Raw genomic sequence first — 17,150 nt, 5'->3', positions numbered from 1 at the left:
TGAGCCTGGTGAAATAATGCCTGAAGCTAGCATTGGGGCCACTGTTAAGCCGGCCTAGAGTCACTCTGCAGGCCCTGCCTCTCCTTGGCTGGTGTGACCCTGAGCACTGGCTGACCTCATGGGTCAGGGCAGAGCTTGATTCCTGGGCACCTAGTTTCTCACTGCTTCAGTTCTGCACCCACCGAGGCCCACAGCACGACCGGGTGCCAGGAGACTTTGCTCAGTCTCTTGCAACTGCATTCCCAATAGGGAAACTGAGGTTCATGAAGCCGAGGCCTCTAAGGTCACCGCCATGGCTGATGATAGCTGCGTTTGGAACTGGGTTCTCAGTCTCTTTGCATCTTATTGACACGTTGGTATGTCTGTTGCCTTTTCTAGATTAGCTCATGGGGACGGAGCCCCTGTGTGTCTCGCCGCAGACTCGCTCACATCCTGGGCCACATGCTTGTTTTGCTTTAGAAATGACCCGAAGCCTTTTGACTGTTTTTAAGAGAAAAGCAGAGACTGCCTCTTCTCCAGGAACTTCCTCTAGGGCCACTTGCTTAAATGTCAGGAAGGGAGAGCATTTCCTGGTCAGGAACATTCAGAGCCTGCCGGGAGCTGGAGTTTTGTTTTCTGTTCAGGAGGTGTTTAGGGAGTCAGCCCCCACCCCACTTTGCCATTCCTGGGAATGTGTCTGGCAGTCGTGGGGAGGGGGGTTGAGAAGGAGCCGCCTGATGCCCGAGTGTCAGGTACTGGCTCTAGGAGTGGTGGCTGGTTATTTTTAGCTATTCTCATCCAGTAGCGGCATTTCAACGTTTGTTCAATATTTAATTATCCATCTGAATTGGCCCACGTGGCCTTGAGTTTGGAAGTAGGTCTGTGCAGTGATTTCCTGATTGCATAAATAAGGAAGCAAGAGAAGCTCAACAGCCCTCTAAATAATAATAATGGAGGAAGGAGGCTTGGTGCTCAGAACAGACGACCTGGCTCCTCCCCCGTCTAGACGACCCCTGCAGGTTGCAGGGTACTCAGGATGCCTGTAACACCCTGGGACCTGCTTTGTCTGTGGGGCTCACACCTGCAGCAGCTGTGTTTTTCATGGGGTGTGGGGGGGTCCCCCGTCTTCTGTGTTCTCTTTGACAGCTGCTGGGTACCGAATGGAGGTTTGGGGATTTTGCCTTTGGAGGTCTTGTTAGCTTTTATTCCCTGTTCTGACAGACAGGCGAGGGCTGTCAGCACCGAGCTGTGTGGTTTCTTTTTCTGTGGCCCTTGGAGGTGATGCCTTGACACTCCTGTGAAATGGAAAAGCAGAGTACAGGCAGGCAGATGGGATCGAGCTCTGTGCCCCTTCCCTGTGCCGAGGAGGCAGCAGAGAGAAGGAGAGGAGAGCATGAGACCTGGGATGCCGGCAGGCCGTTAGTGCTCCTTCCCAGAGTCTTGCTTGGCATGGGGATGGTGGTTTACAGATTAAATAAATTGACAGTCTGGATTAGAGGCAAATGATTTTCTATTTATTAGTGCTTCGGTTCTGGGGACACTGGGCTTGAGTCAGGAGTGCAACCAAGGTTAGGTTCCAGGATGGATGAGAAGTGTCATTTCAGACAGGTTATCTTTGGGCTCTAAAGCAGCTTGACATAGCTACGACGCCATGTAGGATGTGTTACAAACTTGAGAGTGTGTATTGTCATTAGTGCCCATTTGTCTAAATCCTAAGTCTGTCGTGTTGATATAGAAGTGCGGTGTGATGTCTGTGGGGACTGGGATCATCTGTGGTTCCTCGGTGTCTCCTCCCACCAGAGACTGCTACACAGGTAAGCGGCACTCAGCCACCTACTGTGTACACACTGTGGGCAGGGCTGCCTTGGTGATATAGTAGCCCTAGTGACTCAGTTAGCCACCTACTGTGTACACACTGTGGGCAGGGCTGCCTTGGTGATGAAGGAGTTGAGGGAGGGCTGTGTAACCAGGTCAGCAGATGGTTTGGCTAGAAAGGTTGGCAGGGCCTTGGATGGTGAGTCAAGAGTGCGCTCCCCGCCCCCAGCAGCACAGGGAGCCACAGTGATAATACTGGGGACAGCCTCTATTCCTTGAGCATGTGCGCTGTGACAGGCATTCTTCTGTGTTCAGTCCTGGGGCCAACAGACTCTGCAGCTGGAAACCAAGGCTCGGACTGGCCAAGTGCATGGGAAACCTCTCCACCCCACCAGGGCTGTGATGGGGGAGGTGGCTTGAGAGCCACAGCTAGACTTGCAAGGAGCAGGGTGGGGGTGGGCATCAGTGATCACATGTGCCCCTGGCAGCTAGGCATCTGGCTTGAGAGACTCCACACCGGGGTGGGGACTGGTGGAGAGGGAGTGAGGACTCTACCAGGCTCTGGAGTGGGGCAACCTCAGGCCTCAAGGAAGTGTGGGGGGGGGGCGGGGGGGGGGACCTTAGACGCTGGCAGGTCACTCACTCCTGGGGAGTTTCTAGGGTGCTGTTGGCTATGAAGGTGGAATGGGAGAGAGGATGAGGGCAGAGGAGAGGCCGCACACCACTCACTATGAGGATAACGCTGGGCTCTGGCCTGTGCACAGCAAGGCCACTGTAACAAGGCCACCACCACGTCACGTCCGTTTCTCGCACTGCATGCATGCCTGGTGTCTGAGGAGGCCAGAAGAGGGCATCAGATCCCTTGGAACTGGAGTTGCAGAAGGTTGTGAGCCACCATGTCGGTGGCGAGAATCGAACTTGGGTTTCCTGCAAGAGCAACAAGTGCTGTAAACCACCAAGCACCTCTCCAGCCCCTGGACTCTGTGTTCCGAACTTTGCTTTTAGGAAGTAGGAGGTGGTGGTCACTGGTTTCAGCACTTGATTTGGCGGGGCCGGAAGTCAGAGCCTGCCACCCAGCCTCTTTTAAGCCCTACAGTTTTTATGTCTGAGATTTGAACTGGTCCCTGGAATTCCTAAGGTTGGGAGCCTGGCACTTGGGAAAGCCCGGGCTCACTCTCAGGGTGAGAGGGCTGGGAGGTGGTGAGGCAGGGCGCAGTGAGGAGTGGAAGGGTGGCTGCTGGCTGCCAATGCTGGCAGGGATGCAGGGGTGCAGGGGTGCAGGGGTGCTGACAGCAGAACGGTCCTAGAGGCCGCAGGAGCCCAGTTGTTTGAGGAAGGGGCATCAGACCTGGCACTGTGGGAGAAGCTTGGTGGGAATGGGCTCGGGAGGACCGTGGGTTTCCACAGACCACTGCGCTGTCTATTCCATCTGGAATCCAGAGCCATAGTTGGACCTGAGAGTGGTGGGTTTAATGTATGCGGGGAGCCCCATCTCTGTCCAACAGTGGGCTCTCAGCTCTTCTGGGACCCTGACTCTTAAAGAACCCAATGCTCCCTGCAAAGAGAGGGACCTTTTCTTCAGTCTGGAATGCTCCATGGCTACAGGAGAAGGGCTGGCCCCTCCTTGGAATCTTCTCAGCAGACTCCTGTGTAACTGATGGTCCTCAGGAGACAGACACCAGTAACGGTCACACCTCCCTCCCTCCCTCCCTCCCTCCCTCCCTCCCTCCCTCCCTCCCTCCCTCCCTCCCTCTGTTGAGGCACAGTCTAAATTCTGAATTTAGACTCTGAATTCTGCTATGAAGAACAGGCTGGCCTTGAACTCTCAAAAACCCACTTGCCTGCCGCTGATTCCTTGCACGTCTAAAATATTTGTTAGCACTTTATGGAAAGGTTTTCTGACTGACCCGAGACACAGCCGCATCTGTCTGCTCTCCGCGGCGGCGGTGGCCTGCGTGTGTGCGCCCTGCACGCCCTGCACCGTGCTCTTAATGCTGCTGCTGCTGTAAATGCGTCAGGACCCTAACGGAACGTCGTGGTTTACAGTGGCTATGGAGGAGCGCCACACAACGGAGAGGAGCACACCTCTCCAGGGAACCCCTTTGCTCCCCAAATTCCAGTAAGGCAGAGGGATGACATGTTGCTTTCTCCGGAAGCCTGGAATGGGCCCCGAGGCTGCAAAGAAGAGACACTGGGAAAACCTGTGGGAAGAAAATGGCGAGGGTAACCTACAGACTGAAATGTCCAGAGGTCTTGAGAGGAGAAGTAAGACTCGGGGAGTGAGAAATCTCTGAGCTAGTTAATCTGGGAGAGTAGCCAGGGCACCCCGAGTCTAGACTGGGGAGCCCTTTGGAACATGGTGCCTTTCAGGATGAGGCCTAGGAAGCATGTGGTGTCAAAGGCAAGGTTGCTTACTATCTTGAGTGGAGGACCGCAAAGCAGTGTCTGTGCTGTCTACATTGGTGGCACTTTTGTAGGGTCTGGAGTGGGGCCGGCCAGAGGTCACGGAATGAAATGAGCCCCTCCCCTGTCCTGGACACTGTACAGGACCCTTGGATGGGCCGTGAGGCCGAGTCTCCTCGGTTTCCAGGAGCTAGCTGCCCATGTGCCTTCTCCCACTGTGCTGCCACCTCTGTCCTGGTGCTGGGTGTCAGGGTCTTCAGGGCCGTGGTGGGTGCCCTGCACATAGAGTCCTCCCCATGTCTCCTCCTAGCAGATCCCACAGCAGTGGGCAGCACCCACTCACTCTGAACCACATTTTGAACTTGGAAACAGCTTGAATTCCATTTCTGTCTATTTGAGAGACACTGACATACCACAGTTAATGGCCTCAAATTAATTACTTTTATGTTGCTGTGACCAAAATATCCAATAGAAACAGCATAAAGGGAAAAAAGCCTTATTTTGGTTCATGGTCTCAGAAGGCTTTCAGTGTGTCAGATGCATATGTGCACACACACACACACACACACACACACACACACACACACACACCCAGGAAGACATGGTAATTGGCTTGCGTTAGTAGGACCTGTGGAAGCTGTTCACACCCTAGAAGACCAGGGAGCAGAGAAAACGGGCTTGAACTAAAAGGGGCCGGCTAACCTTCAAAGACCCACCCCGAGCTGACCTGCTTTCCCCAGCCTGACCCCATCTCTTCAAGTCTTCAAAATAGTGCCACACACTGGGGACTAGGTGTTCAGAGCATGAGCCCGGGAGGGGCAGTTCAGTCCCCATGGCTCCTTCCTTCCCCAAACCCGGTCAGTATCATGAACCAGATGTCATTCGAACGTGACTAAACTCATATCTCCCAGCTAGAACTGGAACGGCTGGGAAGTTTGGGAGGGACCCAGGCAGGGAGGACTCTCTGAGTCTGGAGGGACCGCACACAACCCCCACACAACCCCTCCCTCGTCTCCCCTCGGATCCCTTAGGTTTATATCCTGCCTCTGCCCCTCGCTGCATGGTCATGATCAAACCCAGTTTCTTTTTGTTGAAGTCAGAGCTGGCCCTGTGCGGGCTTCGCATCTCTGGGTGTATCTCACTACTTCCTGGGGTCTGTCCTTATTACAGACAGCCAGTGTTCAAGCACTGCTTGTTGAGAAAGCTTGCCTTTCCTTGGCACTTCCTTCAGTGGCCAGTTGATGAAATGTACACGATCTATTTCTGGACTCCATCCCGATCCATTGATCTATACATCTTATCCCTATGCTAATTCTGCAGGCGTGTTTACATTAGCTGTACTTCCAGACGCTAAAGTATGTCTTGAAACCCATTAGCAGCGGAAGTCCCCTCGCCCTTTCCTGTGTTCTCAAGCCTGATTTGCCATTCTAAGTCCTTTGCTTTGTTGTCTGAACTTAAGATTCTGCTTGTTAGAGTCTCTGAAAAGTTTCCTGGGATTTTGACTCAGATTGCATTGAATCTGTAGGTCACTTCGGGCCAAATGTCACCTGAACATCATTGAGTCTTGCAACGTGGTATTGGCTATTCATTTCTTTACACTAAAGATAATACCTTTCAGCAATGCATTTTCGTTATTAATCTTTCACGTGTGTAATTAAAATAGTATTTGTGTGTGTGCATGTGCACGTGCGCACACATACACATGCATTGGTCATCAGGGAAGGACTAATAGTTCACTATACTTGTTAGCCTGGTGGAGTTTCATGGATGCTGATAAAGCACCAGACACTTGCCTCCGAGACAGAGATGGCCTATCCTAGCAGGCGGCTTGAGCTTCACATTCCCACTGATTCCCTTTCTATCCAGTACCAAGAACAGATTTTAGGATGATCTGTTCTTGAACAAAGCTGCTTTACTATTTTTCCAGCCTAACCTCTTGTCCCTTAGAGGATCTGATATACAGTCTATGAGTCAGTTGCTCCTTAGGTTCAGAGTTATGCAAGGAATTAGAATGCAGCTCTGTGATAGGATGACGTCATTAAATCAGGAGTTTGAGCCAGGTGTGGTGGCCGGTGCCTAGCTCTTGAGAGGTGAAGCAGGAGGATCAGGAGTTTAAGGATATCCTTGGCAAGAATGGGGCTAGCCTGGGCTTCATGAGGCCCCGTCTCAAAAGCAAACAAGACAAACAAGAAATTTAGAGATAATTAAAATAGAATTCCAGGTTGCACAGCACAGAAAGGTAAAGAAAATGTGAACATGTATATATATAGAGAGAGAGACCTGTAGGGGCTAGAGAGATGCCTCAGCCTGTAAGAGTACTTGCTGCTTTTGTAGAGGACCTGAGTTCAAATCCCAGCACCCACAATTGCCCCAGGGGATCTGACACTTTTGACTTGCGTGGGCACCCAAACTCACATGTACTCACTGACACCCACATACACATAATTAAAAGTAAAACCTTCTAAAAATTAATAAATGCACACTTAACTTTATGCCTGTCTTAGCTTGCTGCAAGAGGCAAGCGTGCTGTATCACACAGTCGTAATGATCTCACTTGATGACATGATTTTTAAACAAAAGTGCAAAGTATTAAGGAACATTAAGTACGGAGGTGTGATGGGGTGGGGGGGAAATAGTTTCTAATGACTGAAGTGGAAAGGAAGTGAATTTAGTGTTGCCACCTCCCTTTGGCACGCTTTAATTAGGACTTTGTGCCCTAAAGTTTTGTTGATGTAATTAGTTTCTATTCTAAGGATAAAATATGCAAGGTGCTGGTCTGGAGAGATGGCTCAGTGGCTAAGAGCACTGGCTGATCTTCCAGAGGACCTGGGTTCGGTTCCCAGCACCCATGTGGTGGCTCACAGCCATCTGTAACTTTCCTCTGGACTTTGAGAGCACTGTATATAGGAGGTGCACAGACACACGTGTATAATCTTTGAGATCTGGAGGTCAGGAGTCTGCAGTCTGCTTCAGTGGGCCCAAGTCCAAGGGTCTTGAGGCTGTGACCCTTGTGGCCCAGGGCAGATGTATTTCCTCCTTCCTTGTTTATCTTCCAGAAGCTGCCTGCAGTTCTTGGCTCATTACCTCACTCCCCCCACTGGTGCTTCCCTGAGGAGTTGTCTTTTTGCCTTCTCTTCACGGTCACACTCTTACTGTCTCTTTTGGGGCTGGGCATGGTGACACATATCTGTAATCTTGGAATACTGAGATGGCAGGACCAATAAGTTCAAGGTCAGCCTGAGCCAAATGGCAAGATCCTGTCTCAATAAGCAGAGAAATAAAATAAATAAAAATTTAAGTCTTTGTTATTACAGTGTGCTCGCCCTGTGGTCTTCCTTCTCATTCAAGGCCCTTAATCGTATCTGGAGTCCATTTTTGCCACATGAAGAAACAGTTTCACAGGTTGCAGGGGTCAAGATGTGGCTTTTGGGGAGCCAGTACAGAGGAGGGGAAAGGTTTGTAACCTCCAGGTAACACCTGGCCGTAGATGGGAGGTCAAAGGTCAACTGGAAGAAAGTATTGTCTGAGGCAGGAGGCTGCCAGGTTGCGGTATTTTCACAGATACCATCAGAGAACAGCATGATAGATGTATTGAGCTACCCTGTCACCCGTGGGTTTTAGTTTACTGAGTGGAAGGCGTCACCTGTCTCCACTCTTAGGTCCTCTAGTTCTCCAAAGAGAAGCTCTGTGCCGTTCCTCTGTGCCCCTGTGCGCACATATGCCCAGGAAGGAGAATGTCTTTGCTTTAGTCGTGTGGACAGCAAATGCACTTTAGCCTGAAGGGGCCACTGCAGGCCTTAACTTCTATTTTGAAGTGATTACAGGTTGCAGGCAGTTGTTCAAACAGTAGAGATGAGCGAGCCCGGGGTGAAGGACTTCCCCTTGGCGGCTTGCATCGCCATGCTCTACAGCGAGGGACCACCGGGAACATTCTAGAAACCAAGCTACAGTTCTGACTCAAGGTGATGAGGCACACCTGGACACAAGAGTCAGGAAGAACCTTCTTTAGGGCCTGGGCTGGTGGCCTGGGCAGGTCTGGGGGTGGGGCTGGTGACTGATTGACTTGTCACAAGGTAGAGGAAGGCAAGGCTGTGTCAGGCATGGCATCCTTTTTCGTTTCTTCTTTCTTTTCTTTCTTTCCTTTTTGGCTATTTGAAACAAGCCTGTGTAGCTCAGGCGAGCCTTGAACTTGAGATCCTGCCTCACCCCACCCTGGTGTTCTTGTCTCTTGGAGAGGCGATTCACAAGCTGCTAACTTGTTACTGATGATGAAGTAAGGGCTCTGAGAAGAGGGGAGTTTGTTTGTTTGTTTGTTTGTTTTTGCTGAGAGGAGGCTTGGTGTCTTGTGGGTGGCCGTGACCTTGTCTTTGTGCACTGCTTAGAGAGGAAACAGCCTTGTTTGGTGTCACTTTATTGTTGTCCTGGGGTCACCCTGACTAAGGTTGCCACCAAGAGAGGTTACTTATGTTCAGGAGAGTAATGTGTGGTCCTCCTGCCTCTGCTTTTCAATTGCTAGGATTACAGGTGTGCGTCTCCATGCCCAGTTCATGGGGTGCCGGGGGTTGAACCTAGGGCTTCCTGCATGCTAGGCCAGTGGCCTCCCGATGGAGCTGCATCCCCAGCCATTGCTCTGCCCCCTGGAACGGTGTCAGTGCTGAGGAAGTTGTTGATGCTGGCTTTTATCATCAGCAGGGTACCCTTGAGAGCCACCACGTCGGGCGGATCTGTAGCGCGTTCTTTTTCATAGCTGGCTAGTACCCTACAGGGCATACAGTTCCTCTCCCAGTTTCAGCTTGCCCTGGCTCCCTGCTTCCCTTCCTGCCCTCAGGTGAAATCCCAGGCCGCACCTGCTGGGAAGTGTTCTACCAGGGAACCCCAGGACCCCTGCAGCCCTAATATTCTATTTCTGCTGCACATATTAAATCTATCGGTGTACACAGCCCAAGTGCCATCCTACAGTTCAGTAGATGGGATTCCAGCACTGGCCTTGCCAGACCCAAAGTGTAGTGAGTAGGCTTCCCTTCTGGAGACTGGAGAGAAGCTCACCTTAACCTGTGTCCCTGCGCTGTAGAGGTGGAGGCTCGGGGAGCAGGGGTTCGAGGCCAGCCTAGACCACACAGCAAGGTCCTGTCTCAGAAACAAACCCCACGTCGTCACCACGCCTTGTGCAGAACGTCGCTCCCTGGCGAGGGTTGAAGCAAGGCGAGGCTCCATCCCTTGCTGGCTGTCAGCTGGGTGCACTCCAGTCTCGAGACGGTGGCACCCATGTTCCTCTGCAGCAAAGCCTGCAGCGGAGGACTGCCATGGCTGTGTCTCCAACCTCGACCACCCTTGCCACATTTAAGGGCTCCTGAGGCGGGATTGGCCCCAAGGGTAGCCTCCTGCCTCCAAATCTTTCCCCTCAGGCACACATCTGCAGAGTCCCTGTCTGTCCTGTCAGTGTGGCTTGTTCACAGGCTCCAGGAATTGGGTGCAGGTTTCTTTGGGGGTCATTATTCTTTAGATGTTGTAGTTTGCACAACCACTCTCCTGTTGAAGGTGCTTGGTTGTGTGTAGTTGGGGCTATTGTAAGGTTGCTGTGAAGAGTCTTACAAACACAAGAGGGCCATGGTCTCTCTCCTTTAGCAACTGTTCTTCTCACACAACACCCTGTTGCTGTTTTATTTGTGTTCATCTCCATAAATTTAGATTTTATGACATGCCTTTGTGCTCCATGGAGAGTCCTCCTAAGCTGTGTCCTCTTGTGTGCTGTATAGTATTCCACTGGGTGACTGCTCCAGGATGCACTCATCCATTTTCTGCTGCTGGACATTGAGGCTGCAAACATCTCTGCAGCCACCCTATACATGGGACAAACCACACAGACAGCCTAGACTACACAGCTAGTGGTCTGGACTGAGTCTGTAGGAGGGACAGGTGTGTGTGTGTGTGTGTGTGTGTGTGTGTGTGTGTGTGTGAACTGTCTATTGTCTGATTGTTCCCAGAGCCTTTTCATGCCACCAGCAGAGATGAATGAATAGTATCCTGGCTCCACCAGCAGTGGGAGTTACTGCTCATTTTAATTTCAGGACTGGTTTCTTATTAATTTCTTGTAATTAGTTTCTTTTCAATTTTGGACTGGGCCAAATCCTATCTGAAAAGTGTGAAGTGGTGTCTGGTAGTTCTGATTGATGTTTTCTCACTGTGAGGACCCTGTCCTCTTCCCCAGCACCCAGCCTTTCTACACCTCTGCTGCGCTGTGTCTCCCAACATCCATGTTCATAGTTGCCACTCACCTGCCTCCAACCATTAAGATCTGGGCAGTGCAACCCGACAGCTGAAATTACAGGATGTTCCTCCAGCCACTGTGTTTCCATGGGAACAACTAACAGTCATCCTTCATGATTAGGTGGTATCCATGGCAACCAAGCCAGCAGCATTTGAATGAAACCGATTTTATTTTATTTAGTTTTTGCAAACACTTGAAGGTTAAGATGCCTGACTCTGGCAGTGGCTTCCAAGAGTAGTCGGTAGCCTGGGCTCACTGCTTATAGCCTGGGCTCACTGCTTAAATGGGGACTTTTTCTACCTGTCAGTGGAAAAAAAGGACTCAGGGTCAGCCAATTCCGAGGCTCGGTTCTGTAGCCTGGGAGGTTATGTAGAGGTCATATCAAGTCTGAGATGAAGGACTTCTGGGCTGTCCTCCAGGAAGGTCTGAGGGACTCCAGGGTGGCTGGGTCTCCCTTCTCATGAACAGTTTTTAGAAATGTTCCTTTAGCTGTGTGTTCTTAGTGGACTCACTTGCCCTGTCTAGGATCATGCTCTCACCGGCTCCTGTGTCCCAAGCCTGAGAAACAGCCTTGGTGCTAAGTCTGAGGCCAGAGGCAGAGGCCCTGGAGCTAATGCTCTGTGCTGAGATCCCCAGAGGCAGAGGCTGTTAGGTTGGGGGCACGGCAGGGCTGTCAGCTCCCTGCTTGTTTTCTGGTATAAATAATGGTTATTTGCTGGGCGCGCGGGGGGGGGGGGGGGGGGGGACTGGGAGAGTACTCTCTGCTTTTACTCTCAATTCACTGAATGGATGTTTAACCAAGAGCCCAGAGACGGGAAGGCATTGGTTTGGAGTCACACAGCACAGACTCCAAATGGAGACCTCTCCCTATATACTGTTTTCTCAGGTTCCCTGAGGTCCTAAGTGAGATCTTTGGGGGTGGGCATTGTTTGAGGGACTCGTAGTCACCTTTGTGTCTTGGCACCTTGGTTTCCTTATCTGGAAATGGGTGCACACCATGGCTGTCCAAGCTGTCACCGGGGGTTGTATCTGGAAGTGCCCAGAGTACATGTTCTCAGTGGGGCGGTGTTGTAAGCAGTACTGTACACAAGCTGGTCAAAAGCTGGGTCCCCAAGGAGGTGGAAAGACCCTACCCTTTTTCATTTTAAAGCCCAGTACATGTGCAGCACCTGAAAGAGTCTGTCTTTGCTATTGCGATTTTTCCATGCGGGTGCCAGGGAGAAAGGAGCTTAGGAAGATTGCTGAGTGGCAGCGCTCACCACCAGAGGCCGGGGGATGCTGGTCAGGGCCTCGGCCACAGAAGCCTGCTGTCTCCTGTATGCTCAGCTCAGTGTCTGGCTGCCTGCAGGCTCCCCGGGGATACCACTTGGGGTAAAATGAGAGGTTGGACCAAACAGTCTCTGAGAAGCTCCTGGATCAGACCCTGAGGGCAAGAGGCAAGGTGATGGGTGGGTCCTGGAGAGAGCAGCAGTCTCAGGGCTGGGTGAGGGGGCAGCCCTTCCCAGCATCCATGCCCTACCAGGTGGGCAGGTGTCCTGGAAAGGGAGGTAAAGCTGTTACCAGGCGTGTGTGTATGTGTACCTGTATGTGTGTGTATACATGCACTTACACTCTTCTGTGTGTTTCCCACATGTGAACACGTACATCTTTGGAGGCCAGTCATTCTGAACGTTTCCCTGATACCCTGGAGACTTCAGTACCTTTTTCCATAGGGATCCTAAGAGCTCTGGAGGAGACTGGCTTTGCCAGCTGAGTCCATGGCTGTAGTGGGTGCCCTGATGGGTTAGCTGAGTCGGTGGAGGAAGGAACATGGTCAAACCAGGACCCAGCACTGCCGGGTGCCTGGCTCAACGTAGTAGGAACAGAACAGAGATGCTCATTTTCTCCCACTGAGAGAGACAGGGAAATACTTAGTAGGTCTGCAAGACTCAGTGATGGAGAGTGTGAGAGACAGGGAAGTAGTAGGTCTGCAAGACACAGTAAGGGAGAGTGGGTATGAGCTGGGTCTGAACTGATGAGGTAACCCCAACAGAGGAACCCCTTAGCACTTGACTGCATCCCACGGGAGGCCATGTTGGCTATCATGAGGGGACAGCATGGGTGAAGTGTGTTGGGGGTTGGCATCTCTGCCTCATGGCAGGCATGGCAGAGCTTTTTGTCTTGGGCAGCACCCAGTGGTACCACCAAGTGGCACCTTAGGAACCAGGGTAAAGTATATGTCACCTTTAGGGAACCGAGTATAGCAGAAGACAGCTAGCTGGAGCTTGACCACTCCAGGATTGTCAGCTCCTCTCATGACCCTGTTCTCTGTCCCTGCAAAGGTGGTTGATCCCAGGAGTCTGCCTTAGCTGAACTTTGCACTCTGAACTGAGCTCTGAGGGCTATGTGTATGTCCAGTCCTTTGTCTGTCCCGGGGCCCAGTGGCTCAGCACTTCTGGAGCCGTGGACTCAGCCCATACACCCTGGTACTCACTTGTACCTGCCCTTCATTTGCTGGGACCCGAGGCTCAGACTCCACCCTGCTGAAAGGAGGCCTTCATTGGCTGCCTGGCCTCCCATTTCAGTGCCTCCCACAGGACTCAGGTGAGAGTAGGATACACCATCACAGAGCTCATAGGACATCTGCCAAGTGGCGGTGACATGTCCCATCCGGGTAGAGAAGGTGTGTTCTGTCACAGAGTGAGCAGGAGCCAGGCCTAGATTCTTAAAGGCAGATGGGGAGCGTAGGAAGAGATTTCCTAGGGAAACCTCCAGAAAGAGTGGGCGTCTCTTGACTTACTAGCGGGGGATGGGGGTGAGTTTTAGGTAGAGAAACACAGCAAGGAAACATGGAGATGGCTGCCACCTGACTGGAGGAGCCACCCTGGCAGAGGTGACCCAGGGCATGGCCTGCTTGCTCCTTGGCCAGGGCTCAGAATTAGAGACTTGTAGTTGAGCGAGAGGCTGAGTGCTGTCCTTTTATACTTTTGGGAACACTTTTTCAGTCAGGAGAGAAGAAGGTAGGAGGTGTGGCTTGGGTGTTGTAGACGCCCTGCCTTTGGCGGACCTGCTCCTAGGAGCTCCTGTCTTCTCTATCCTGTGTCTGCACACATCCCCCTTGCTGTGCCCCTGGGGTAGACTTGTGGGAGGCTCTGTGTGAATGTGAATGTGTGCACACATTTGCCAGGGTGGTCTCTTATCCCATGTCCCTGTGTCCCCATGTGCCAGGGAGACCTTCACACTGTCCTCTTCTTCCTTTTGAGTCAACAGGTTTTCCTAAGTGCCACACATACCAGGCTCTGTGTGAGTGCAGGAGATGTGGGGATGCAGTGTGAGTGTCAGGAGTCGACACCCCCCCCACACCCCCACACCCCCCATCCCCCCCCACACCCCTATAGTGCAATGACCTTCTCAGCAAGAGATAGAGTCAGGAGCCGAGAGGACAGGCAGAGGTGTCACGAGGACCTCCTTCGGGGCTGTCTGGATAGTCAGGCTGGTGGATGAAGCTGGAGGAGTCCTCTGTGGTGGGCCACACCAGAGGGGGCAAACAGGCAGCAACTATGGCCTGAGGGACCAGTCAAGAAGCAGTTGGATTAGGTTGGCTCGGGTCTTGAATAGGTCTGTGCATGCTGTGGGTATTCATTCCGCCAACAGCTTTGGAGTACCAGCCTTGGGGTATGGCCTCTCGGCAGGTTACATGACTGCTTAAAACTGAGGAGAGAGGCGTGTGTGCCATTAAAGGTGTGTGCCACCACTGCCTGGTCTCCATGGCTAACTAATGCCTGGCTTTCCTCTCTGATCTTTAGGCAAGCTTTATTTGTTAGAGCACATAAAAAACATCATCACAGCACACCTTTAATCCCAGCACTAGGGAAACAAAGGCAGGTGGATCTCTGAGTTCAAGGCCAGCCTGGTCTACAGAGCAAGTTCCAGGACAGCCAGAGCTGTTCTACAGAGAAACCCTGTCTCCAAATATTAAAAATAAACAAAAGCCAAACCAAAACAGCAACAACAAAAACAATTGTGAGGGGCTGGAGAGATGGCTCAGTGATTAAGAAGAGCATCTGCTGCTCTTTCAGAGGACCAGTACTCACATGGTAACTCACAACTAACTGTCTTTAACATCTGGGGATCCGTTGCCTCTCCTGGCCTCCATGGGTACCAGGCATACGTGTGGTGCACACACATATAATGTAGGCAAAGCACCCACACCCATGACAACAATAAATAAATCATTTAAAAATTGTAGAAATCCAGCGCTTGGGAGATGAAGGCAGAAGGATCAGGATCTCCCTGTCTCTCTGTCTGTCTGTCGTGTGTGTGTGTGTGTGTGTGTGTGTGTGTGTGTGTGTGTGTGTGTGTGTGTGTGTGTTGGTGTCCTCTTGTTCACTCCCCGCCTTACTTTGTGGAGGCCAGGGCTCTCCCTGAACTTGGAGCTCGCTCACAGCTGGACTGCCTGGCCAGCAAGCTTCCGTCACTGTCCTCAGCACCAGGATCACAAGCACACCTGACATTGCGTGGGCACTGGGGATCCGAACTCAGGCCCTCATGCTTGTGCATCAAGCACTTTACCAAACTGAGCATCTCCCCAGCTGCATTTTAACCATTGCTAAGTGTACAAATGTGCAGTTGTACAACTTTCCATGTGCAAAACCTTTTTATCTTCCTACACAGAAACCCTGCACCATCCAGCCATAGCCCCACCCCTTCCAACAGTCCTGGCTAACCTTTGACCTACTTTCTGGCTATAAGTTTGACTACTGTAGGTACCCCCCATTGTTGGACTAGAAGAGTCTTTGCCCTTTGGTTTCTGGCTTACGTCACTTGGCCCGATGTTTTCGGGGTTCATTCACATCATGTAAACTGTGTTTCACCGTGTTCATCTGATCATCTGTGCATGGGCAATGCACTGTATCTGCCGTGTGCCTGTTGTGAATACCGCTGGTGTCAATATTCCATACAAGTATTTAAATCTGTTTTCTGGTCCTCTTGGGTATACTTGTAGGGGTGTAATTAATTGCCTGGTATGTACTAGTCCTGTCTTTAATGGGGGTGGGGGGGCATGCCACTACATTTTCCCACAATGGCTACAGTCTGTCTTTTGTGCTGTCTTAGTATGTGGGAGTTGGCAGAAGCCTTGGCATCTGAGAACTTTTGAATCTTAACCACCCCTCTCCTTCTTCCACAGAGTCACCCCAAGAAAGGCCGGGCTCCCGGCGCAGCCTTCCCGGCAGCCTGTCAGAGAAAAGCCCCAGCATGGAGCCCTCGGCTGCAACCCCGTTCCGGGTCACGGTAACTATCTCTGCGTCACCACGGCCACTGCCACCACCATCACCACCTGGCCCTGCGGGGCTACTCTGCGACCCCGCACCCCCCTTCCTGGAGCCTCATGGACTGGGAGAGCCTCCAGCCTCCCTTGCTCTAGGTATCCAATCCCCTGGCGGCTCCCTGCTCTCTGGGGGCCACATGGGGTCCCAATCTTTGAGGGAGGGGGCAGGTGGAGGACAGAGCCTAGGTGGCCACCAGGGCTGGGAGAACAGGCTGGACTGGATTAGGGCCCTTGACATGGGCACACACTGCCGTCCGCCCTTAAGACATACATCTGTGTTTTGGTATCTTTCCTAGAACAGTCAGGGAGTGTCATAATTTGATTCTGTCTTGACAGGAAAGAAAAGAATTCTCTATTCTCCAGCTGAGAATGCCTTAAAATTGACCAAACACAGCATGTGTACTGTAGCTGTTCAGTTTAGATAGCCAGCTTGTGTATTTTCTTCTTTTGTGCAGACCTAAATGATGGTGGGAGAGACAGATCAGTCAATACAGTGCTTCCCTTGAAAACATAGGATCCTGAGTTCAATTCCTAGATCCCATGTTTAAAAAAAGTCCCAGGTGCTGTGTGTGCACAGGAATGTGTCATCAGAGGGATGGAAGGCAGGTACAGGCAGGTCCCTGGGCTCACTGGCAGGGCAGCCTAGCCTACCTGGCGAGTTCCAGGTCAGTGACTGTCTCAAAAAAGGTATATGAGACTCTGAAGAATTTTTCTGTGACCTCTACACAAGTGCATACTCTTGTGTACATGCACCAGCATGCACACATATGGATACATGGGTTTTCACGCGTATATACACACCAAAAATCCTAAATGACTTCACAGAAATGGAGCTCAGTGACAATGTCTCGCACTCCCATGCAGTCCTTTTCTTTTCTTCCTTTTACTAAGAGGTGGTTCAGAGTCACGGCTAAGGTCATCCTCTGGCAGGGAGGAAGAGTCCATGTTGAGGGCCTAGGGTCACACCCCTAGATGTAACACATGGTTTCTGGGGGCGCCACTGGAGCAGGAACTAGATGCCCCCCTCCCCAGACATGAGAGCCACAGCAGGCGGGGTGAACCTTTCGGGACCTGGAACAGTGATTGGTATCACTGTGGTCCTGCTACTGATGCGGTGTCTACTGTGTGGCGGCACCATGCATACCGTGCCCAGGCACTGTGCCCACTGTGTGCACCCCTGACCGGTAACCCTCCAGGCAGCTCTATACTGATTCTCCATTACCGAGGAGGGAACTGAGGCCCAGTGGGGTAAGGCAATGACTCAAGCCTGGGCTGATGAGTGAAACCCAGGTGTCTCGGCCCCAGGACTTGATTTTGACTTCCCAGGACTGGAAGCAGGAATGTCATGGGCATCGTCTGGCCTGCCAGGTCGTCTGT

At 51.8% G+C, this 17,150-nt stretch overlaps 1 protein-coding gene across 14 annotated transcripts in view; it reads left to right on the top strand.

Moving 5' to 3' along the window:
- Dab2ip (DAB2 interacting protein) overlaps positions 1-17,150 on the top strand; it is a 184,093-nt gene that overhangs the window by 79,189 nt on the left and 87,754 nt on the right. For 13 of the 14 annotated variants that reach the window (XM_076568785.1, XM_015988748.3, XM_042274783.2 and 10 more), the window contains exon 2: positions 15,633-15,736. In XM_076568785.1, the coding sequence (XP_076424900.1) occupies positions 15,633-15,736 (104 nt within the window). Of the gene's footprint in view, positions 1-15,632; positions 15,870-17,150 lie in introns of those variants that run through there. The other variant, XM_015988755.3, reaches the window with a different exon arrangement.

Source organism: Peromyscus maniculatus, chromosome 4 (assembly GCF_049852395.1).
Source record: "Peromyscus maniculatus bairdii isolate BWxNUB_F1_BW_parent chromosome 4, HU_Pman_BW_mat_3.1, whole genome shotgun sequence".
Taxonomy (NCBI): Eukaryota; Metazoa; Chordata; class Mammalia; order Rodentia; family Cricetidae; genus Peromyscus; species Peromyscus maniculatus.
Note: the sequence above shows the minus strand (reverse complement) of the source record. Positions and strands in the feature narration are given on the sequence as shown.